At 39.3% G+C, this 22,223-nt stretch overlaps 5 protein-coding genes across 7 annotated transcripts; 2 read left to right on the top strand and 3 right to left on the bottom strand.

Annotated features, from left to right (window-relative positions):
* The first annotated feature begins 174 nt into the window (after positions 1 to 174).
* On the top strand, positions 175 to 3,267 carry LOC105163085 (Myb/SANT-like DNA-binding domain protein). Of its 3 annotated transcripts, none has more exons than XM_011081306.3 (4): positions 175 to 348; positions 1,304 to 1,649; positions 1,723 to 2,391; positions 2,558 to 3,267. In XM_011081306.3, exons 2-4 carry the CDS (start codon positions 1,314 to 1,316, stop codon positions 3,140 to 3,142), a joined length of 1,590 nt encoding a protein of 529 aa, XP_011079608.1. In that variant the 5' UTR covers positions 175 to 348; positions 1,304 to 1,313; the 3' UTR covers positions 3,143 to 3,267. The 3 variants fall into 3 exon arrangements, with proteins under 3 accessions (XP_011079608.1, XP_011079607.1, XP_088737809.1); XM_011081305.3 differs by having other exon boundaries at positions 176 to 348; positions 1,301 to 1,649; XM_088881683.1 differs by lacking the exon at positions 175 to 348 and having other exon boundaries at positions 355 to 1,649.
* A 177-nt stretch (positions 3,268 to 3,444) lies between these two features.
* LOC105163086 (protein DEHYDRATION-INDUCED 19 homolog 7) lies at positions 3,445 to 7,219 on the bottom strand. The gene is made up of 5 exons (XM_011081307.3): positions 6,720 to 7,219; positions 6,440 to 6,618; positions 5,739 to 5,816; positions 5,322 to 5,581; positions 3,445 to 3,918 (listed from the first exon to the last, which is right to left on the bottom strand). Exons 1-5 carry the CDS (start codon positions 6,781 to 6,783, stop codon positions 3,822 to 3,824), a joined length of 678 nt encoding a protein of 225 aa, XP_011079609.1. The 5' UTR covers positions 6,784 to 7,219; the 3' UTR covers positions 3,445 to 3,821.
* Positions 7,220 to 8,066: 847 nt separating this feature from the next.
* LOC105163084 (COBRA-like protein 7) lies at positions 8,067 to 10,669 on the bottom strand. The gene is made up of 2 exons (XM_011081304.3): positions 9,859 to 10,669; positions 8,067 to 9,653 (listed from the first exon to the last, which is right to left on the bottom strand). Exons 1-2 carry the CDS (start codon positions 10,388 to 10,390, stop codon positions 8,212 to 8,214), a joined length of 1,974 nt encoding a protein of 657 aa, XP_011079606.1. The 5' UTR covers positions 10,391 to 10,669; the 3' UTR covers positions 8,067 to 8,211.
* A 1,259-nt stretch (positions 10,670 to 11,928) lies between these two features.
* Positions 11,929 to 16,284, top strand: CSLD5 (cellulose synthase-like D5). The gene is made up of 3 exons (XM_011081303.3): positions 11,929 to 13,025; positions 13,228 to 14,038; positions 14,146 to 16,284. Exons 1-3 carry the CDS (start codon positions 12,103 to 12,105, stop codon positions 15,916 to 15,918), a joined length of 3,507 nt encoding a protein of 1,168 aa, XP_011079605.1. The 5' UTR covers positions 11,929 to 12,102; the 3' UTR covers positions 15,919 to 16,284.
* A 3,747-nt stretch (positions 16,285 to 20,031) lies between these two features.
* On the bottom strand, positions 20,032 to 22,001 carry LOC105163082 (putative galacturonosyltransferase-like 7). Its single transcript, XM_011081301.3, has one exon. It carries the CDS (start codon positions 21,400 to 21,402, stop codon positions 20,311 to 20,313), a length of 1,092 nt encoding a protein of 363 aa, XP_011079603.3. The 5' UTR covers positions 21,403 to 22,001; the 3' UTR covers positions 20,032 to 20,310.
* Positions 22,002 to 22,223: the final 222 nt, after the last annotated feature.

Here is a 22,223-nt window from a genome sequence, read left to right on the forward strand (position 1 = left end):
TACGTAGCTCAATAAGTTTTTTATATTATAATAATATTAAAAAATAATTAAATTATTAGGATTCAAAATCAAACAAATAGATATTTTTGTTCACATTCGGTCTAATATCAACCAAACTCGTAAAAGAACGAAGGAAAAATTAAATTAGTTTTCGTGATTGCTGGCACTTAAGAGAAAGGCCATTGGGCTATAATTGTGATAACCCATTAGGCTATCCGGAAAGCGGGTTATCCCTAATTTGAAAACCCTGTTCTTATCCCGGAAAACATTATCCATGTTTTCCTCAATCGCTCACACAGATGACAGATATACTGCTCTGCTCTCCTACCATACCTGTTAATTCATAAGGTGCGCAGTATTTCCTTATTTTTTCATTCTCGATCGGACAATCCGATTTGTATACATTTAATTCGATTAATCGAGAAATTTGTTTTCTTGTTATGTTCCTTAATTTTTGGTCTCTGTTTTAATCAATTCCGACTCCTGTTGTCATCTTCACTTGAACTAACCGACATTTGTCCTTTGTCGAGGTTAATTTCAGAATCTCCTCTCTCCCAAAACAATGAAATGTGGGAAAAATTAGAGGACAAAAAGTGAAATGCGAGAATCGTATCGCTGAATTTCTTCCTCTTGAAAATACTAATACCATTACTGAATTTTTATCTAATGACCTCAATTTCAATATTCTGGTACTCTGACTGTTAAAAGCTTTCAGTTCGGGGGTTCAGTCGTCGATTCTAAATATGAATTACGAATAATGCTTCTTTACATTGTTAGTCATGAAGATAACACGCCATCATGAACGAAATCCTCTTTCTTTTTAGTTATTTTTTAATCTTTTCGATTTCCCCCGATTTCCCCATTTTCTTTTTTTTTCTTTTGTTTGTTTGTTTATATATATATATATATATGTGTGTGTGTGTGTGTGTGTGTGTGTGTGTGTGTGTGTGTGTGTGTGTGTGTGTTGATGGAGGCAGTATACAACATACAAGTCTTCCTGTTATACTACTGGTTTGGTTGCAAAAATTGGTGAATGAGATTTTCTACCTAGTTTCTGCAGTCCATATGTTGATTCACATGCATGGAGAGTGAAAAAAAGAAAATGGTGTATTTAACATGAGATGCCATGTAATTATATCCATTTTATTGGGTTTCTGCAAGTCGAAGTTTTCATCTCATATTATCCTATACCTCTTGCTTATAATTGCACTCTGGTTGCACAATTCTTTGGTGTTGTCAATTGAATTTTGTCAAGTATTATGTCTTATAAAATCAGCGTTGTATATTTATCATTTCATAGTAGATGTTATCAAATGGGATTCGGAACACGAAGCAGCACTTATCGACTTAGGACGAACTGGACTCCAGAAATGGATCGTTATTTTATTGGCCTCATGTTGGAGCAAATTGGCAAAGAAAATAGGAGGGATGATCATTTGTTCAGCAAAAGGGCATGGACGCATATGACAACAATGTTTAACACTGAGTTTAGTTCCACATATGATAAAGATGTCCTGAAAAATCGACACAAGATGCTGAGAAATCTATATAGGATGTTGCAGAATCTTCTCAAGCAGAAAGGTTTTAGATGGGATGAATCGCGACAAATGGTTGCAGCAGATGACAGAGTCTGGGCTGACTACATTCAGGTGCAATTAGATGAGTTTTATAACTTATTGCACTGTTTATGCAGTTGTAGAGTCTTTAGTTTTGTGTTTGCAGGTTCATCCCTATGCACGAACATATAGAATGAAGAAAATCCCATACTATTCTGATCTATGCAAAATATATGGAGCTGGTAGAGGTGGAGACAAAGATACAATTTCTGGGCAAAAAGGAAATGGCACTGGGATGATGTTACAAGCTGATGATGGTCGCTTGTTGGAAGGAGAAAAATGTGTTCCTACAAGTGCTAATGATGAGAAAACTTGTAGCAATCCGTTGGAATATTCACCAAATTTTGGTGATATGGCAACTGAGTCACTTCATGATATAATGATAAATGAAGACTATGGAATATCTGTGGCAAAAGGAATGGTTGATAAAACATGCCCATTTCTGCCCGATAAAGGCGTCGGTATGGGTGCTCGCACAAGGACTTGCTGGCAGCCGCCAATGGATCGATACTTTATTGATCTTATGCTAGGTCAAGTGAACAAAGGGAATCACATTGATGGCCTACTTACGAAACAAGCTTGGAGAGAGATGATTTCATCTTTTAATGTTAACTTTGGGTTTAGCTACACAATGGATATTCTGAAAAATCGATTTAAAACTCTTAGAAGGCAGCATAACGTTATAAACAATCTGCTGGAGTTGGATGGATTTGCTTGGGATGAAGCACGCCAGATGGTGACTGCTGATGACCGTGTCTGGCAGAATTGTATCAAGGTCAGTATTTGTCCAACAATTTGCATCCATGAGATATTGATTTCTTCCGTGTTGACAGTTACTTGAGACAATAGCAAATTTCTTATCATTATGGTGTAAATCACAGATTTACCAACTTAGCTCATAGAATGCATTTCTTTAAAGATTTAGCTTTGACTTTATGCAGGTTCATACAGAAGCTAGGCAATATATGACTAGACCTGTTCCATATTTTGTAGATTTGTGTTTGATATTCAGAGAATTGAATGGTGATGAGAGAGATGCTATTACAACTCGTCAAAACTTAGAAATCCTTGATGAAGATCCTGAAATCAAATTTGTTACTGGTAATCAATCTTCAGCAACATCAGTATCCAGTTATGATCAGCTTCACAAAGAAATGGAGTCTGCGCATCCAGATTTTGACGTGACTACTACTAATGAAACGACCAAGCCCCAACTAGAATTCCCACTTAAGGCAGGCTCTTCCAAGAGATCGCGGAGTGAAAATGAGGGGGTGGTCCATGCTATTCAGGAGATGGCAACTGCAGTTTCATCTTTTGTGGATAAACGAAAAGAAGATGATAATTTGAACGCCATTCCTGTAGAACTTGTAGTAACAGCAATCCAAGCCTTACCTGATATGGATGAAGACCTTGTGTTGGATGCTTGTGATTTCCTGGAGGATGAAAAGAAAGCAAAAACATTTTTAGCATTAGATGTGAAACTGCGAAAAAAGTGGTTATTGAGGAAGCTTCGTCCATCTATATAGTATAACTCAATAATACATGTAAGTTTGTCAGCTACCATCAACCAAAGAACTTGAAGAACAGTGACAAACTTATCATAGCAGAATAGTTAGTTCCAGATTTATAAAGATGCCTCCCCCTTTTCTCACGCTCCTTGTTCGAGTAGCGCCCATATGCGGTCTTAAATTTCTTTAAAGAAAGAGAAGGAAGAATGTACACCTTTATCTCCCATTAAAACGAAATGACTTGTGCATATTTGGTGAACAGATTACGAACTTGGGAAATGGAAACTCAACTGGGTTGCACTAGTAGCGGATTAGACTGATTACTCAAATAAAATAAACAATGCTTTATCAATAACTTTCCCTAGTACCCATCTGGTTTCTGGAGTTGGAGCAATCAATCACAAAACTGAAATTACAAATGCAACTATCTTGATAAGAAAAACTATACGAACACATCGTAGAACTGACGAGGGTCCTAAGCTTCAGTACATTTAGCTGTTCATATTATAACTATATACTAACAGCTCACAAATAGACCAAGGCAATATGAGAGTCCACTCTCTCCAACTGATGAAGTTCACTTGCATGTGCAAGACATTTGGTTACATTTATCACCAAAGTCAGTGAGCAATACTGGCAATGATCCTCTGTCAATAATTGGGCATGAAAAAGTGCAGATTTGGGTCAACCCAGCCATTCATAAGTCGTCAAGAATGGTGGATAGCAGCAATCCCTGTAAAAACTCACACCTTGCCTTCTCATTTTTCCTGTCAATTGACAGAGATGGTAGTGTACTGCATTTTCATGGCAAGTGTAAAATATAATATGTTAGAGCTGTAAGACTAATAGATAGATGAAAAACCCATTTCCACAATATGTAGCCTTGCAATAAGCATGCTGAGACGTAAGGTGCCAATTTAGGAGTACATCAAATGTGCACTAGATGGGGAAAAAATTGGATCTATGAAAATTACATGATATGCAAGCATCGAAGTCCTTGAGATTTGTTCTCTCAATAAAGACTTTCTTGATACTTGCACCATCTTCATCAATCATTAGTTCAATAATGTACAGATTACTTCCTATCAACTGATACAGCATTCAGAGTAACATATTGTGGTGCATTATTTTGAAGAAAGAAAAAATATCTGCAATCACTCGAATAATATATGACCAACCCTCAAGATCAATATGCCACCCAACACGAGGAAAGATAGTCATTAATCAACTAATATTGAATAACAATTAATGATATGCGAAATACTTTAGACAGAATTAAATGTGCCACATAAATGCCATTATGACAACCAAAAGAAAACTCGTTGACACAGAACCAGCAACATCAGGATAATTAACATGTGACAAGCATGGAGTGGCTTACCTTGGCTAAGAATGGAGGTAGTGGGAGGCAGCAGTTACAAATAGGGAACAAATTAGCAATGGTAATGGAGATAGCTGAAATTAGGAGTTCTAATTGAGCACAAGGAACTCATGCTGCTTGGTGGCTTAGGGGTAACTCGAGGAAGAATACAGGTGCTAAGGTCACAGGCACAAGTAACTGGAAGCATCACCAGATGCCGGAGAAAAGACGTAAGATTCATTCACAGGAGGATAGGAAAGAAATTGGAACTCAAGCGGTTGGTGAGGTAGCAAACTGGAAACTGGAGCAGTGACGGGCATGGGCTCTATTAGCAAGTTTTTCAGACATTTTCATTACCAAATTTTCCCTTTTATTAGTATATATAAAAAGAGAGTCCCAATGTTAAAGTTTCCTTAAATGGCCTGTCTCAAGAATAGAGGGGGAAAAAAATTGATTGTCCACCTATTGGTAAAGGTTGGATGATTAATGGACGGAATAGAATAAAGTGCTATTTTTCACTTGAACACCAAGATTCAAATATCAAACAGAGAAGTTAAAGTTTCTCCAAATTAGGCAAAGGAAGAAAGAGCTAATTGATACGGTTAATCCAAACTAATCGGCAAAACCATGTTTACTTATTTATTAGTTCTGATATGATCCACTTTCATATGGAAAAAGAGACACATGGCTACACAAAGTGGAGGGAAAAACCACCATCAAGTTCCAAAAGGCAAATATAATAAACAATAGACCAGTTCACTAATCATGTTCCCATTGACTTCCAATTCTGTGCAGTAATACTGGAATCTTGACAAGAATAAGGGATTCCCTGCATACCTCTTGGAAGAATCATCAGCTGAACTCTGCCCTGATAAGCTTTTTTCAGTTGGAGAAATGGCTTCAATGGTTTGAGGTCTGTAAGTGGGTTCTGGATTATTGACAAATGACAAAAGCATGGAATCAGCTGCTGCATCAGAGGAAGAATCAACACAAGGAGACTCCTTGATACAACGTAAATGTTTCTCCTGCAGCTCTTTCCTCAATAGAAATATTGCTGAACGAGAGCGGGTGCTGCGATACTTCTTATTGCAAAGAGCGTATGTGTAAGTTAAGGTAAATGCAACATGAAACATAAAACATATTTGTTAGTAACCATATTAATGGTTGTAAGATTTCATGAACACAACTATTAACGTGGGAAATTCAACCATACTAATGAAGTGGCTTGTTTGAGTGAACATAGTTCAAGGATATCTTTAAAATATTCTCATGCTGTGTGATTACGTGGGAAGCCATGTTTATGCCCACCTTTGCAGCACAAACAGGACAAATCTGCAAAAAGAAGAAGCTCTGATTATAATACAATATGCATTTTTCCTAATACTCAAAGCTAAAGACAGCAACCTCGATATAATGTCACTCGCAAACCACTAAAATCCCTCGAGCCAGAACAATACCATGTGAACTCCGAACAAATGTTCACTTTTCCGGTAAGGCAAAGTGAAAATATATCAATCTATTACAACTTTCTTCCTCCAAAAAGTTAAGAGACTCTTTGTTTCCAACATTAGTTGCTAGTAAAACACACCCTCTTCTTTCATCTTGCTAATTTTTTATCAATAGGAACACAATCTTAAAATGCAGCCTTGTAAGTTTCAACACCCTTTACCAATCAAACCAAACAACTTGATACTTGCGCCTCAAAATACAAATTTAATTCAATAACACAATACCATCACTATGTTGACTAAGCGGTTCCAAGAATCAACCAAATCACCCCTTTAAGCATCATAAACATTTATAAAATACCTTAACTTACAATTAAAAATAGAAAGTTGCTATACTTGTCTTTAATTATTAGGGATTCGTCATACCTACAAGTTTATCTCCTCATCGTGAAATATGTTTAACCAAAACGTACTTAAATAACAGAAAAGCGAAGCTAGTTGAATTACCCTGGGCTTAACCTCCATGCGATGGTCGGCATCAATGTGGCAGCACAATCCAAGAACATCAAAATCCTCGAGGCAAAATGGGCAAGCTAATTCTTCCGATTTTTCCTCGTTTTGCACATCGTTGACTTCTTCCCCCTCGTACTCCTCCTCCGTTTCCTCTTCCTCTTCATTGTAATCATCTATTACAACGATCAAAAAAAAAATCCATAAAAACTTAACCGCAGAAAAACCAAAAAGGAATAAAATAAGGTTGAAGTACATGCAAGATTTAGACACTGACCGATAATTGGTATCGAATAAGAGGACAGCGCAATTTCCAGATCGTCGTATAACCGATCGCCCATGTTCAATTTAATCAGAATTATATTATTCCGGTTTGAAACCTCTACAAGAATTGCACAAAGTACATAGCGAGATAGACGTATATATGAGCAAGAATCAAATATACAACAAACGGGAATAATACAATACTCTCAAGTAGGGTTTGGAAGATGGTTTTATCCTTGTCTGTGAAGGAGGGAGGTGAAGAAGAGGAATAGCGAGGAAACGGGAAACACCATTTTCTTGTTTTATTAGGGAAATGAAAATTAGACATTTTCAACGAGTCCCGCTTCCGGGTAGGCCGTAGGCGTAGGCCATTTGCTATTCGGATTCTTGGGACGCGGATCCGAATACTTGAATACCCGTGGACTCCCGCGTTATTGCGTCAACTACCACAGTCTATTCGGGTTCGGGCCTCTCCAATTCCAATTGATTTACAGAGTCTGCAGTGAATTCTTGGTGGTATGGTATTCGGATTTTGAGAACCTTTAAGTACAACTCTTAATAAATAATAATTTCTTCTACACCCTAAAAACTTTATTAATAAAATATCCATTGATATTAAAATTGATCGAATATGTATAATTATATTTATTATAAATTATCATATAAAAATGTGACTTTATGTCAATTATATTTCTAAACAAGCAACGAATTCGTCTCCCTCCTTTTAATTTTTGTTTTTACTTTCATATTCTTTTTTCTTGTTTGGTGGCTCTGTGTCAAATTATTTATATGATTCAATGAAGAAGAGCGGACGAAATATTAGGTGGGAGTTAGTAATTCCCGGTAAAGATAATTCCAATGTTATTTTGGTGTATTTTTCTATGTTCCAACAAAAACACCTCTATTACTATTATTATTATTATTTAACTCACAATATTACAAGTTTTTCGCTCCCATATTGATTTATAATAGTCATTATTTTCTTCGCAAATCTAGTGTGCATTTGACCAAAAAAAAATAAAATTAATTAATAATAAGAATAATTACATCTACACTTTTCATTTGTGATCTATTCACACAAATTATTCTTGTTTTTTAAAAATGTATACTCATAAAAAATACTAATATTATTTACACAAATCACACTTACTTTTTGAAATATTATACATATATTTTATAGAAACATCGACATTATTATACAAATTATCCTATTTTTTCGCAGCCACAATGACTGTTGTAATTACGCAAAAGACGCAATTGATTTTTATAAGTAGACTATAAATTAAGAAATATAAATGTAATTATCTGTTAATTGTATGATCTTTGGCCCTCTTTCATTTCCTTCTATATATAATAAATCTGAAAACAGCTGACCAATTTTCATTTCTTTACACTCATGGAATCTCTTAATTATGTAAAATTAAGCTCAAGTACATACATGGAGTCCCCTGGAAAGAATGAAGGAAGAATCTGAAAAGCAAACAAATGTTACTTTCCTTCCATATCTACTGCTGCATAAGTACGAGAATTAGCAGTATCAATGTAAGAATGGTGCTGAATACAGCAGAGGCCGCAGCCTTTCTACGTGCGCTGCTCGGAAGTATTGTCGGAATCGAACACTCTTCCCCGTTAAAATAAACCTTCGTGGGAAATCCATCTCGACGGGCCACATTAACTCCAGCAGCTATTTTCTTCTTGGTAAAGGATATAACTGACTGCTGCGAGCCCGGAACCCGGGGATCTTTTCTTGGGTTGGATCCGTTTCTTTCTGCGATCAGATAGTTTAAGCCCGGCAACCCCTGTAAGAAGAGTGTGTTGTTGTTGGAATCAGGCAGCACTTTTCCATCCATAGAGTAAACTTTTTCAAATCCAGGTATGACTCTGTCCAATTCAACTGAAGCGAACCAATCTACAATATCAGTATCACCCCAATTGAACAGCGTGATTCTTGCACTCCAGCCGTCTTTGAAATCCGACAGCAAGTGCCAGTTGATGCTAACGCCGCAGTTGTCCCCACAGGGCAATGGATTCGGGATCTCACGCCTCTTCAAGTCTGCAAATGTCCTTGCCAGTCGAGTCCTGTTCTCGAACGGGACTAACAGAGCTTCAGCTGGCAGGAGCAGCGCCGGTTCGGTGGCGCTGCAGACGTTATTATTAGTGTTAAGTGGATTGCTATCACAGCCACAGGCGCAAGTGTTGCATGGAACAACAGAATCGTTGAAGAATGAGGAGAAGGAAACGCAACATGTGGGCTTCTTTGTCTCGTTCCTCGTTGTGTTACAAACCACTTGCCAGCTAGCAATTGCGGCTGTATTGGAGGGCAGCCCGGAGGGATTCGGGAAGAGTGTCGGGCTAACCCGGATAGGCTGCTCGCATTGGTAGTCTGGCCCGATGGTGCTGTTGATTTTCCAGTTCTGAGGAGGGGCGAGCTGAGTCTTGTTGAGGTTTGGCGGCATTTTATAGACTTGCATTTGGAAGGATGATTTGGACTTGGTCGAATCCATGGCAGGCGGTAGGATGATCCCGTTCCGACAGCAGAAAGGAACCATTCCGATGTTTGTGTCGTTGGTCTTAGAAAGAGGAAGGTCTACGATTGTTGGTCTTCTGTCGCAACTCAACGCTTTTGAGAAGTCGAAGGGATCTTTGTAGAACTGTCCCTGGTTGCCAAAAATGCAGTCGCCTGTATCCACAACTTTAGGATAAGCACCTCGCATGGAATTGATGAACTCCCCTCCCATCCAATCCCAGCTTAAATTCCAGTTCTCAAGCCGGCCAAACGGATTGTGATTCGAGATTGTAACTTGAGCCCAGTAATTGTTTTCATATGTCATTACTACGTCGTACATAATCGTCACATCGCCACTCTGAAGAGGCGAAAAATCTCCCATTGCTGTAATGTTTGTTTTCGCTTTCTGGTCTGGAATGCAACAAACCGTTGTGTCGTTCCCTGCCACGACCAAAGTGAAATATGTTGATTGATGAAATATATTAATTTGATAATACAATTGAATATAAAATATATTTTTATTAATTAATCCAAACATATTCTCAACAAAATTGAAAACAATTCCCTAAAATTGGAAATGAAAACTGAATCCTACCAATTAATACATAAAAAGGGGATTGATAATAGTGTTAAGCCATTATCATACCTTGTGTGGTAGGATTCGAGCACAAGAACCCATCATTAGCGAGAGTGAGAGTATCCGGCAAAGGAACATCCGGACCCCCGACTCCGAACTGAGTACCCACCAACTCCACCACGGCCTGCATCTGATTAATATCTCCGGCAGTTTGGATCGCTGTTTTGAGGTCAGTCGCGGGACTCCCGGCAAAAACGGCGCCGCCGCTGACGTTAGCCGGCAGGGAGGTACCGTTAGCAAGCACAGCGTTTTTAGCAGACACCAGAAGCTCACCGTGCTTGAACCCCACAAAAACCCGCCAATTCTTGAGCTCGTCCCGCCCGTTGTTGAGAACCGTTAGCGTGGACTCGAACCGGTAAGGCTGGTTAACCGGGTCGGCGGGCAAAAGAATAGGCGGGATTTGATTGCCTGTTAGATAACGGTAGGTGATGAGCACGCCATTGCAGCGAGAAGGCTGAGAAAAAGAGGTGGGGAGTAAGCAAAACAAGACAAGTGACAGTAATATTATGGGATTGGAAGTAGAGGAAAAAGGAGTGGCCATATCAGTTTAGAATCATGAAAGAAAGGTTGGATTTTCAGAGGAAAGTGGAGAAGAAGAAGGGGAGAGTGATGAATGTGTATAAAAGAAGAATGAAAGAGGTTGGTAATTAACATAGGAAAAGATGTTTGAAAATTTCTCACAGACATTGTTAATGTTTTGTTTGTTTGATGTGCGTAGTAAAATTGAAATGGTAATACAGTATAATAATGGAGTGGTGGCGTGCCGGCTTTGAGTGAGTCTACCAAATGGTAATACAGTATATGAATGAAGGCTGTATATTGTAATATTACATATATGTTGTAAGGCGATGACAATTGTGACAAATGTACAAAAAGAGAGACGGACGGACAACCTTCATATCAATATCATTGTCCCTAAAATATTATATTATTTAAACTTGGAACAACGTTTTCAATTGTGAGCAAGTTATGGTGAATCTGGTTCAAGAAGACAGCAACAGCAGCATTGAAGACAATGAAGCTACAACAACCTTTATTTATATTTTGTATGCCTAAAGTCGTGATTGAACGTTTTAGCTTAGTTAACAGCTGGTTTAGCAGTTAAAGTAGTTATTTCTTTCTTCTTCATTCAGTCTTGTAACTTACTTCAGTTTTGATGGTTATTTTAATTCTTGAAAATAGAATCCGTTTTACAATAAAAAAATTGAATTCGCAGGGATGGACCTATATCTTTTCTCAAGGACAATTGCAAACTTCATTCATTACTATGCATTTGGGCCTCCATTAAAAAGCGTCTTCTGGACAGCAAAAAAGGTCCATATACCATATCACTCGGCCGCCCACCCGCATTCTTCTCTTGTTTCTTTTCCAACCCTAAAAAGCGTCTTTGTAATTTTCCTTTCTTTTTACTTTTTTAAAAAAATATAAAATTATAAATTATCCAACTTATTGGGCCTTTTCCCTTGCTATATATTGTCGGGCCATTTGAAAGGTAAGTACACAAATAATTTCGTCCAACTAAATCAATCTATTCAAATAAACACAGCCTACTTTTTCATTTGTTTTTTAAAATTCAGTTACGTACTGTTTTAAGGCATTAATTACGATAACGTGAACATGGGAATAAAAAGAAGAGAAAAAGGTTGAGCAGTGCAGTTTTGGGAAGGTAATATTAAAATTAGATTGTGTAATAATAATGCAGAAGAGTCAGCGAGTGGTTTATTATGATGGAAGCAGTGCATCAGAATTCAATCATACCCTAATTTAAGTCTAAAATTATTACAGCATGCACTCCCCTTTGTTAATTTATTTATTTATGTTACGTATAAAATCTGGACTAGCCAATACCCCTTTATTAATTCGACCGTTGATAATTTAAAGCTGTTCTCCGCTTTCTCTTCTTTCTTTCCTTTGTTGACTTTACCCTCAAAAATAGGTATTAAATTAAAGGCCCAAACACGTCGGATGTGAGGCCAGACCGTTTTAGATTTAACAGGCGCCGTCCATCTGTTCTCATCCACGGTTCAATTCACTCGACCGTTGCATCCAAATTCTTCATTAAAAGCTGCCAAAGATTCCCCAAACATTATTTCAAATTTGAAACAGAGCCCATGATTTCATCTCTGTTCGGAGTATCAAATTACTTCTGTTTCAATTCTTTTCTGCTCCCTATATTCGTCATCAATCTCTTGAGTTTTCTCAATTCTTGGTTGTTCCCCCCACCCCTTTTTTTTGTTTAATTGAAGGACAGAAATGGTGAAAATGGCAGCCAAATCTCCGACCTCATCTCCGGTGACAATCACAGTCACTTCCTCCGGTGGTTCGCGCAGCATGGGATTGACAAGCCCAGTGCCCCGCCACTCTGTTTCAAACAACCCCAATTCTCCCTCTCCCCTCAGCGGCAGCGAAAAACGCAGAGCTTCTTCTAGTGGCGGTGGGAGATATCTTTCTTTCTCGAAAGATAGCACCGATGAGTTCGTAGCATACACAGTTCACATTCCTCCCACCCCCGATAATCGGGTTTTTTCTGATTCACAAAACAGTCCTCCTCTTGAATCCAGCAAAAGTAGAGGAAAAAACCCTAATGAAGGTTTCATTAAAGACACCATCTTCACTGGTGGATTCAACTCAGCAACGAAGGCCCACGTGAGGAAAAGCTCGGAAGAGGAGCCCGTGATGGCGAAATCAAAGTTGATTTGTGGAATGGAGGGTTGTGACGAGAAAGCTTTAGATGGGAAGTTCAAGAATTATTGTGAGTGTGGTTTTGGGATTTGCCAGGATTGTTACTTGGATTGTGTGGGAAATGGTGGAGGGCATTGTCCGGGATGTAAAGAGCCATATAAGGATATTACAGATGGCGAAAGTGAGGAAGAGCCGCGGTCTGAGGAGAAGGATCAGGCTAATCCACTGCCTTCTTGGGGGAGGGGAGTTAAGTTGGAGAAGAATTTCTCACTGGTGCAGTCTTTCAAGAATCCAAACCACGACTTTGATCATACACGATGGTTGTTTGAGACGAAGGGGACTTACGGATATGGGAACGCTTTGTGGCCGAGGGATGGTTATGAGTTCGGAAGAGGAACGGAGAGATATGAGAACCCTCCAGATTTTAGTGATAGAAGGAACAAGCCATTGACTAGGAAAATTGGGATTTCTGCAGCAATAATCAGTCCATACAGGTAATTGAGGATTTCTGGGCTTTAAGTTGTTCAGACCCTCTTCATTATCTTTTATAGTGTTTTAAAGCTAAAAACAGAAAGATCAACTTCTGATGTTCATTAATTCCAAAATAAAAGTTCTAATTTCTTGTGAATTATGTTTCTCTATGTTGGTTCTACTTAGAATTCCAAATTTTTTATACGAGGAGATGTTATTATGCAGATTGCTGATGGTCCTTCGCCTTGGGGTTCTGGCTTGCTTCCTTGCATGGAGGATAATGCATCCTAATCATGAGGCTATATGGTTATGGTTGATGTCTGTGGTTTGCGAAATTTGGTTTGCATTTTCTTGGGTTCTTGATCAACTCCCAAAGCTTTGCCCAGTGAAGAGGGTGACCGACCTGTCTGTCCTAAAAGAGCGCTTTGAATCATCAGAACCAAATCTTCGGAACCCCAAGAAGTTATCCGACCTTCCGGGCATAGATGTTTTTGTTTCTACAGCTGATCCGGACAAGGAGCCACCCCTTGTGACAGCAAATACAATTCTTTCCATTCTTGCAGTTGATTATCCAGTCGAAAAGGTGGCATGTTACGTATCAGACGATGGAGGCTCATTGGTAACATTTGAAGCTTTAGCTGAGGCTGCTAGCTTTGCCAGAGTGTGGGTTCCTTTCTGTAGAAAACACAAGATAGAACCAAGGAATCCTGAGGCATACTTTGGGCAAAAGCGTGATCCACTAAAGAACAAAGTGCGACTTGATTTTGTCAGAGACAGACGGCGAGTGAAGAGAGAATATGATGAATTCAAAGTAAGGATAAATGCCTTACCAGACTCAATAAGGAGAAGATCAGATGCTTATAATGCTCAAACAGAGATGAGGGCTAAAAAGAAACAAGTCGAACTTGGTGTAAATCCATCAGAACCAATTAAGGTCCCTAAGGCTACTTGGATGGCAGACGGAAGTCACTGGCATGGAACCTGGTCGTCAGCAGAGGATGGTCACTCAAGAGGTGATCATGAGGGTATTATACAGGTAACTCTTTTTCCTCTATCATTCTTAATTCTAACACTCCTTCACGTGCATGATTATCAACACTGGGATATAATTTGGAGTCCTGACACAATTGATTGTAATCACAGATAATGTTAGTCCCAGCTAGCGCTGAACCAGTTTTTGGTAATGAAGTCGATGAGGAGAACTTGATTGACACAACAGATATTGATGTCAGATTGCCCATGCTAGTTTATGTCTCCCGTGAGAAGAGACCTGGTTTCGATCACAACAAGAAAGCTGGTGCGATGAATGCTTTAGTCCGCGCCAGTGCAATAATGTCGAATGGTGCATTCATTCTAAATCTGGATTGTGACCACTACATCTACAATTCTTTGGCTATGAGGGAAGGAATGTGCTTTATGCTCGACAGAGGCGGTGACAAGATTTGCTACGTCCAGTTTCCACAAAGGTTTGAGGGAATTGATCCAAACGATCGTTATGCAAACCACAACACAGTGTTCTTTGATGTTAACATGAGAGCCCTTGACGGATTACAAGGTCCAATGTATGTTGGGACAGGCTGCATTTTCAGGCGAGTTGCTCTGTACGGGTTTAGTCCCCCTAGAGCCACGGAACATCATGGATGGTTTGGCAGACAGAAGATCAGAAAGCTTCTCAGGAAATCCAAGGAGAAGAAAGATGAAGAAGATGACGAAATGCTTTTGCCCATAAACGGGAATCAATACGAGGATGATGATGCTGCCAGGGCCTCACTTGCAAAGCAGTTTGGAAACTCTACTTCTCTTATTGACTCTATTGCTGTTGCTGAATTTGGAGGCAGGCTGCTTCATGAACTGAGGGGAAAAGGCTGTCTGGGAAGACCGGCTGGTTCTCTTGCAGTGCAACGTGAACCGTTGGATGCTTCAGCACTAGCAGAAGCAGTTAGTGTCATAACATGCTTCTATGAAGATAAAACCGAATGGGGCAAGAGGGTTGGATGGATATACGGTTCTGTGACTGAAGATGTTGTCACTGGTTACAGAATGCACAACAGAGGTTGGAGATCGGTATATTGCGTTACTAAGAGAGATGCATTCAGAGGAACAGCCCCAATAAACTTAACAGATCGACTCAATCAAGTTCTTCGTTGGGCAACTGGTTCCGTCGAGATCTTCTTCTCTCGCAATAATGCTCTATGTGCAAGTCCTAGAATGAAGTTCCTTCAGCGAGTGGCATATTTCAACGTTGGAATTTACCCCTTCACCTCCATTTTTCTCCTTGTATACTGTGTCCTTCCTGCACTTTCGCTCTTCTCAGGAAAGTTCATCGTCCAATCGCTGGATGTGACTTTCTTGGTATTCTTATTGACCATCACTCTCACACTCTGCATGCTGGCTCTCCTGGAAATCAGATGGTCCGGGATCACTCTCCACGACTGGTGGCGGAACGAGCAGTTCTGGTTGATCGGTGGAACTAGTGCACATCCTGCTGCTGTAATTCAAGGCCTACTCAAAGTCATTGCAGGAATCAACATCTCCTTCACACTGACATCAAAATCCTCAGCACCAGAAGATGGAGAAGACGAGTTTTCCGAGCTATACAAGTTCAGATGGACAACATTGATGATCCCACCAATCACAATAATCATGTTCAACGTCATTGCAATTGGAGTAGCCATCTCTAGGACTGTTTACAGTCCTTTCCCACAATGGAGCAAGCTACTTGGTGGTGTATTCTTCAGCTTCTGGGTGCTTTCTCATCTCTACCCTTTTGCAAAGGGATTGATGGGGAAGAAGGGGAAGATTCCGACGATCGTGTATTTATGGTCCGGACTCATCTGCATTATTATTTCACTGCTCACAGTGTATATATATCCTCCTCTGGGGACTCAAGGAAACATAAGGATTGAGTTACCTTGACCAAAATAGCCATTGCCTGTCCCGGGCAGCATCCGATTCTTCAGATTTCAAGTTGCACTCCACGAGAATGAAGTTACTCTACTTCATCTTGAGTTAAGTTCTTCAGTTTTCTACTACATATATTTATTGTTGGATGACAATATTAATTTCCTTGAATTCGTGTTCATCGTTTGGTTCATTGTCTTGATTTCTTGAGTGTAACGTCGTGTAATTGTAGTTTATGTTCAAGAGTTTTTGTACTTGTCTCATCTTTGCGTAGAATGCAAATGTTGTACATGATGTAATCAACCTGTGTCTTGTTTTTTCCTAATATGTGCAGCAACTATAGTGTTTATAAATGGACAAGGATTGAGCATTGACACAGAATCTTCTGACAGAAACACAGTTAAGTTTCTAGTTATCCTAAGAAGAAGGTAGAGATGGGGACCCAGAAGAAAGCACATGATCAACTTCTTATATCTATTTATACCTTCCATATTGAATGCGGCCTATTTTATATGTGCAACATGAGAGGACCATTTGGATATTATTTGGATGTTTGCCGTCTTTGTGCTGTGCTGGGCAATTATTATCATCTTAGGACTCAAAGAATAGCAAGCATGCAATTCCACAGAGTTGTACCACATCCCAATCTTCTCTAGTTAATGTGCATCCTTCCTTCACATTTGCAACGCTAGAGCATTAATTTAAGACCTAATCAAGGTATTAAATTTAGATGGCGATAGTGAAGAAGATGGATGAAGTCTCGTTGACATCAGATGTGGTCACGTTCAACCAATCACATCGCACGTAATTAAGCAATCAGATTCTATAATATTATAATGTGCAGTATTTTAGAAGTGCCTCTAATTTGAGGGGTTAGGCAAGAAGAAGAACAAGGTGGAGAATATTGGCAGCTCACCCTAATCCTTAATGGATGAGACACAAAAAATTGTGATTGGTCCACACCCAATTGAAATTGCAGTTTTCCAGCTGTAAAGTTGGGTGCGGGCTATGTGGGAGGGTTTCACTTTCACTTTCAGTTTCATTTCACCCATTCGCAATATTTTGTTCCAATGAAGCCAAGGCAAGGTCCTTAACACACATGCTAAAACGACAGGGGAGGGGTACGCTGGGAGTACATGGTTAGGGTTGGCAGGTCAACATGTACAAGCTTCAATTCAAATGAGCCCAGTCTGTCCGATGCCACTGTCTTTTTGCCCCCAACCATTTCAATTTCATAATAGGAATTGTTGAATGAATGTGTAGTAGGGGCAGATAGAGATAAAGAAGGCAACAAATACGGGGGATTTCCTTTTTGTACAAGGGATTTCCTTTTTGTACAAGGGATTTCCTTGTTCAGATCTCCCCACTAGTCTTGTTTCTATCATACCATGTTTCAAGTTAGATTTGCACGTTCAAAAATCCGATTTAAATAAATAAGTTAAATTATAATATTTTTTTTAAATTTATTATAATTATAAATATTCTTTCGTTATTTCAAAAATTATAAATATTTTTCTAGATCATGACAGCTCATTGTTAGACGATGAGCATGAAACTTATTGTAATTTGTCCAAATAATAATAATAATTTGTCACCAAATAACAACAAGGTTACTATGTTGAAATAAAAAGGCCAAATTAATTCTAGAAGCATCTAGTAATATTTAATTCCGGATCAAGATTAAGTTAGTGAAGCTATGATTAGGATAATTAGGATTTAGGACGAAGCTGTCAAGGCCAGATTGATCTTTTTGGTTTACCTTTTTAACAATTGGGTAGGGCAACTGTCAGATGCCCAGTCCCAATCACCCTTTCTATGCGATTATAACAATAAAATATATATCTATAAATACTTGACGCATATTAAATAAAATTAATGGTTAACTATACCTAACACTACTAAAGTATATCCTATGTCACAAATACCCCCTAAAAAACTCAATCTGATTAGTGTCAGATGTGGGATTAGGATAGGAGATATCAACTAAAACTGCATAAAAACTCGTATATGCAAATGTTTCAAGGGCAAAACAAACCATGTACTTAACTAATATACTTACAACGGTAACAAGGACCATGTCAATGTTAATGTCACTAACTACAACACATGCGTATCAACCAGAATGGGTCATTTTAGTACGTTTTAAATATTAAGCAAGTCTTTGCCACACAAAACATATTTAAAGAGTAATTGACCTTAAAACTAATTTCAAGATAGAGAAACAGAGAAATTGGAGGTGCATTGAAACAGTCCAATTCTGGTTAAGTTAATAGGGAGAAGCTGGGGTTGGGCACGTGTGGTTGGAGGGGGAGAGGGAATCGGGCCTTCTTTTTCAAACTTTGGACACTCTGTACGCAACAGGGAAAGCTGGGTCCCCATATTGGCTGCCGTATTTTATTGATATCTCCTACGCTCCACCACTCCAAATAATAATAATACACCACTATTACAACTCTCCTCCATTTTGAGAGCATTAGTTACAACGTTTTGACTAGCCGAAAAGAAGCCAACATCCATGTGGTGTGGTGTGTATTCTTCTACAACGGCTAATTATAATTGACTAACGTTGCTCCTAAGCGGTAAGCGTTGCCACACTTTCTATAACCGAATTTTGCTTATCATGGATGCAATAACAATGTGTTAGAAATCCCAATGATCGTAATCAAATAAGTAAATTGTCAGCAAGCAGTTGGAGTTTAAAAATTATCATTGCCTCGACCAAAAAAAAAACCAAGAAAAGGTCAATACCTAAGTGCCAATAAAGATTGGACAAAAATAAGAATAGAAAAAAGAATTTTCTGGTTCATGGCTTTCAGAAAAAAAAGAGTGCGACTTTGCTATTACAGATGCAACAACAGGACCAACACTAGCCAGCCAACAGTAAATTCAATAATAACAAGTTATAATAATGGTAACCAATGATCACAATTCACGTAAAGGATAGAAGGGTGGTGGTTAGGATGAAGGGTGAGATCACAAGACATCCGCCATTTCACAGGGAATCCCGTGAACTTTTTTGTAGCAACAACATTATCTCATCCCACTGCTGAAAGAATCCAATTCCAGAACAAACACTTCTCCGATGCCTCCAACAACAGCCGTCGCCCCAGCCCAGCCCAGCCCAGCCCGCAGCCGAAACACTATGTTTTATCTTATCCCACCTTATTATTAAATGAGAATTTAAAAGAAAAAAAAACATGGGCATTTTCTTCAATAATACAAAGCTTACAATTCTTCAGTCCACCTAGTTTCTTTAACGCATACAGGCCAGCACCACATGTGCTCCCCACTCACCATAATATTCGCCCCTCTCCATAATGTTTCGTCCCTTTAACATTATTTTCTATTGTACTACTCCAGAATAATTGTTCCAATTATCTACTGTGAAATGAGCTAGTTTTTTCTAAGTATGTTAAAAGGGTTGTTAAATAAGTCAACCCAATACCATGATTCCTTTACGACATCCACAGAATGGAGCATTTACTTTGTCAAAAAAAGGAGTAATTTCAAGATTACATATAAAAAGTCTGATCCAGGTGAGGAAGTAAATAATCAAGGTTACAAAGGTGGGAGAGAGGGAGAGCATGCCTCTCATTCCTCTCACCAACCTTCTATGAATGACCATTCAACATTTCCCACAAAATATGCCTCCATAATTATATCATATTCTTCCATAAACCCACCCACTAAGTCCAGCTGTCTACGAAAGTGCTATAAACATATACATATAGAGCAGACCAGTTTTTAGGAGAAAGGAAAAAACAAAAGAAAGAAAGAGACATCGTATAATAGACCAAAATTAGGAAAAAAGAAAAAGAAAGAAATAAATGAATAAACATATACAACGACAAAGTACAGACTGAAATTACTAAACTAGACGCAAGTAGACCGACAACATCGAGTCCTCTTAACGCTTTTTGGAATCCTTTAAGTTTCTGTATTCGAAGGCAATTCCGTCATTTTACTAGAACTTCCAGCCATTTCTCCACTAAAACTAATTTTGCGTTATATTGTATTGTCAGTCCAGCATGAAATCTTCGATTTTCCGTTCAAAGATTTCGGCAGAAAATGCACAGGAAATGGGAACTGTGAACATTCCCAGATAGAAAACCACACAACATCCGAATATGATATCCTTCTTTTTACTTTTTTTTATTTTCAAGAAGATAATAATAATAATAATAAAATACAGAGTACAAATCGATCATCACAGATAATGAGTTAATAATCAAAAGTTTAGAAGAAGAAATTAATAATTAAACAAAAGGAAGAATTGTAATGGAAGAAGGTTAAAAAGAAAAAAAATGGAAATTGTAGAAAGAAATAAAAAATATGAGCAAATGTAACAAAATGGGAACAGTCACTGGAGGAATTTACCGGCGGATTGCGGAGGCCAACCAAAAATTTTCACGTTGAGCGCCCGAACAAATCGAATGGCGCCCACAACGAGTCGAGTGGACACGGCTCCTTCGAGTCTAGCCGAAGCCAAGGCTTGCCGCTGCCGCTCCAGTGCAGGAGGCTCACTGGACCAGGATGAAGGTCCCTGCAACTCCCCCGTACGTTATCCCCACCCAGCCCATGCTGATTCCACCTATGCTCGATGGGCGCCACGTGTCCGGCGAACACCAGTAAAAATGGCGGCAGTGAACCGAGGTCGTAGATCCGGTTAACGCTTGTCTTCTGTATCTCCATCCACCGTTCTATGCGGCGCGTGTACCCAAACCGCCTCCATTTAGCCAGATCTATCACCATAACACCAGTGTTGAAATAACACGGCCTCCGACCAGAAAACACGCCGGAGAATCTAGAATCCGACCAGAAATATTGAGTGAAATATTTTGTGAAGTTCGCGTGACAGTATTCCGGTGCGCCGATTGTTTTCTTCCCTAAGCTTGTGCTCCAAAGCTTTGATATATCATCGACAACAACCAGATCCGAATCCAAGTATATCACTCTACTCACACAGGTTTCTAGAAGATCCGCCAAGTAATTCCGAGCGTAATTCAACGGCTGTTCAAGCGCCTGCCTAACGGAGCTTGAAATCAGGCTCCTAACTCTCTCCGGGTCGAAATAATACACTTTGAACTTCAATTCCGGGAAAGTGGATCGCACTACGGCTTCAAGACCGGTTTCCGAAACCAGGAAATGGAAAAATACGCTTTCCGGACACTTGGCGTGCTGAAGAATAGAATGAACTGCGGCGATTGAGCCACGTAGGTATTCAACATCGAGAGTAATCGCTACGTGAACAAGAGATGGATCGCAGACGCTGGACTTTTCTAATTTTGGCGAACGGCACTCATCTGCATTGCGGAATGCCGGGGCTCTACGGAAGGAGAATTTGTCCAAGGAATGTGTGGCTGTCGGCAGGCGGAGATACGAATCAACATGAGAAGATTTAATTGCCTCCGCCGGTGGGAAGGATTGAAGAGAAGGGGAGAGCACAATCATCACCATTGCCGCGGAGAAGAACCCCGAAAATCTCATTATCCACAGCATTTTCGCTCCTCTATAGAAGAACTTGTGCCCTTCTTTACTCGATTTGAAACCGAAACCACCGGACGAAACCGACGAGATAAGGAACGCTAGGGTTCCTCTGAGGTCCGCCAGAGTTAATGTGAGAAACAAACACGATACTGGGAGAAATTTATGGGGGGGGCCAAAAAGAATTGAATAAAATCCCAAATCCCAATGGGCAATTTGTGCTTTGCTTTTTGTAATTTCTTTTCTGTCTAATGGTATGCCGTGGGAACGAAGCGAGGTTCCATCTGAGAGTGTGGAGAGAGAAAGAATCAATCCATGAAGCGGAACGGTAGTTCAAAGCCAAGGTGAAGGAGAAAAGGCAATAGGCCTAAGGACTCTTGACGTCAATATCCGCCGACGTGCGTTGCAGTCACCCAGTCACACACGCACTCTCTCTCTCCTCTCTCTGTACATATCTCTTCTTTGGAGAAGGCGACAAACCCAAGCACAGAATTTACACAACTAGAGAGAGAGAGAGAGAGTCTGTGCGTGTGTGTGTGTGTTTTTGTGAGGGTTTTTTGTTTCCCCCATTGAGTTCTCCATCATAGAAATACAGAGACAAAAACCATGTTGTAATTTTTTCTGATTTTAATTCACCGGAGCATAATTCCCTTAATCAAATTCAGCACCAAAAGATTTCTTTCCATAAAATAAAAAAAAAAGAAACTAAAATTAAATTTAATATAGTGAATAGAATGTGACATAATAGAAAGGCCAGCTGTCTTTGTCCTCCCTCACATTCACAATCACAATTGCCTCCCAACACGTCCCTATTCCATTCAAGAAACACACACATC

Source organism: Sesamum indicum, linkage group LG6 (assembly GCF_026168435.1).
Source record: "Sesamum indicum cultivar Baizhima isolate 11 linkage group LG6, ASM2616843v1, whole genome shotgun sequence".
Classification (NCBI taxonomy): domain Eukaryota; kingdom Viridiplantae; phylum Streptophyta; class Magnoliopsida; order Lamiales; family Pedaliaceae; genus Sesamum; species Sesamum indicum.

What these genes read in the sequence shown, in the direction of transcription:
- LOC105163085 (XM_088881683.1), top strand. Translation starts at nt 1,260, where the DNA reads ATGTCTTATAAAATCAGCGTTGTATATTTATCATTTCATAGTAGATGT. An exon ending in TCTGGGCTGACTACATTCAG is followed by an intron (nt 1,650 to 1,722) that starts GTGCAATTAGAT and finishes TTGTGTTTGCAG; the next exon opens with GTTCATCCCTATGCACGAAC. An exon ending in TCTGGCAGAATTGTATCAAG is followed by an intron (nt 2,392 to 2,557) that starts GTCAGTATTTGT and finishes GACTTTATGCAG; the next exon opens with GTTCATACAGAAGCTAGGCA.
- LOC105163086 (XM_011081307.3), bottom strand. Translation starts at nt 6,783, where the DNA reads ATGGGCGATCGGTTATACGACGATCTGGAAATTGCGCTGTCCTCTTAT. An exon ending in TTATTCGATACCAATTATCG is followed by an intron (nt 6,619 to 6,719) that starts GTCAGTGTCTAA and finishes TCGTTGTAATAG; the next exon opens with ATGATTACAATGAAGAGGAA. An exon ending in GCATGGAGGTTAAGCCCAGG is followed by an intron (nt 5,817 to 6,439) that starts GTAATTCAACTA and finishes TTCTTTTTGCAG; the next exon opens with ATTTGTCCTGTTTGTGCTGC.
- LOC105163084 (XM_011081304.3), bottom strand. Translation starts at nt 10,390, where the DNA reads ATGGCCACTCCTTTTTCCTCTACTTCCAATCCCATAATATTACTGTCA. An exon ending in CTCGAATCCTACCACACAAG is followed by an intron (nt 9,654 to 9,858) that starts GTATGATAATGG and finishes TGGTCGTGGCAG; the next exon opens with GGAACGACACAACGGTTTGT.
- CSLD5 (XM_011081303.3), top strand. Translation starts at nt 12,103, where the DNA reads ATGGTGAAAATGGCAGCCAAATCTCCGACCTCATCTCCGGTGACAATC. An exon ending in GCAATAATCAGTCCATACAG is followed by an intron (nt 13,026 to 13,227) that starts GTAATTGAGGAT and finishes GTTATTATGCAG; the next exon opens with ATTGCTGATGGTCCTTCGCC. An exon ending in ATCATGAGGGTATTATACAG is followed by an intron (nt 14,039 to 14,145) that starts GTAACTCTTTTT and finishes TTGTAATCACAG; the next exon opens with ATAATGTTAGTCCCAGCTAG.
- LOC105163082 (XM_011081301.3), bottom strand. Translation starts at nt 21,402, where the DNA reads ATGCTGTGGATAATGAGATTTTCGGGGTTCTTCTCCGCGGCAATGGTG.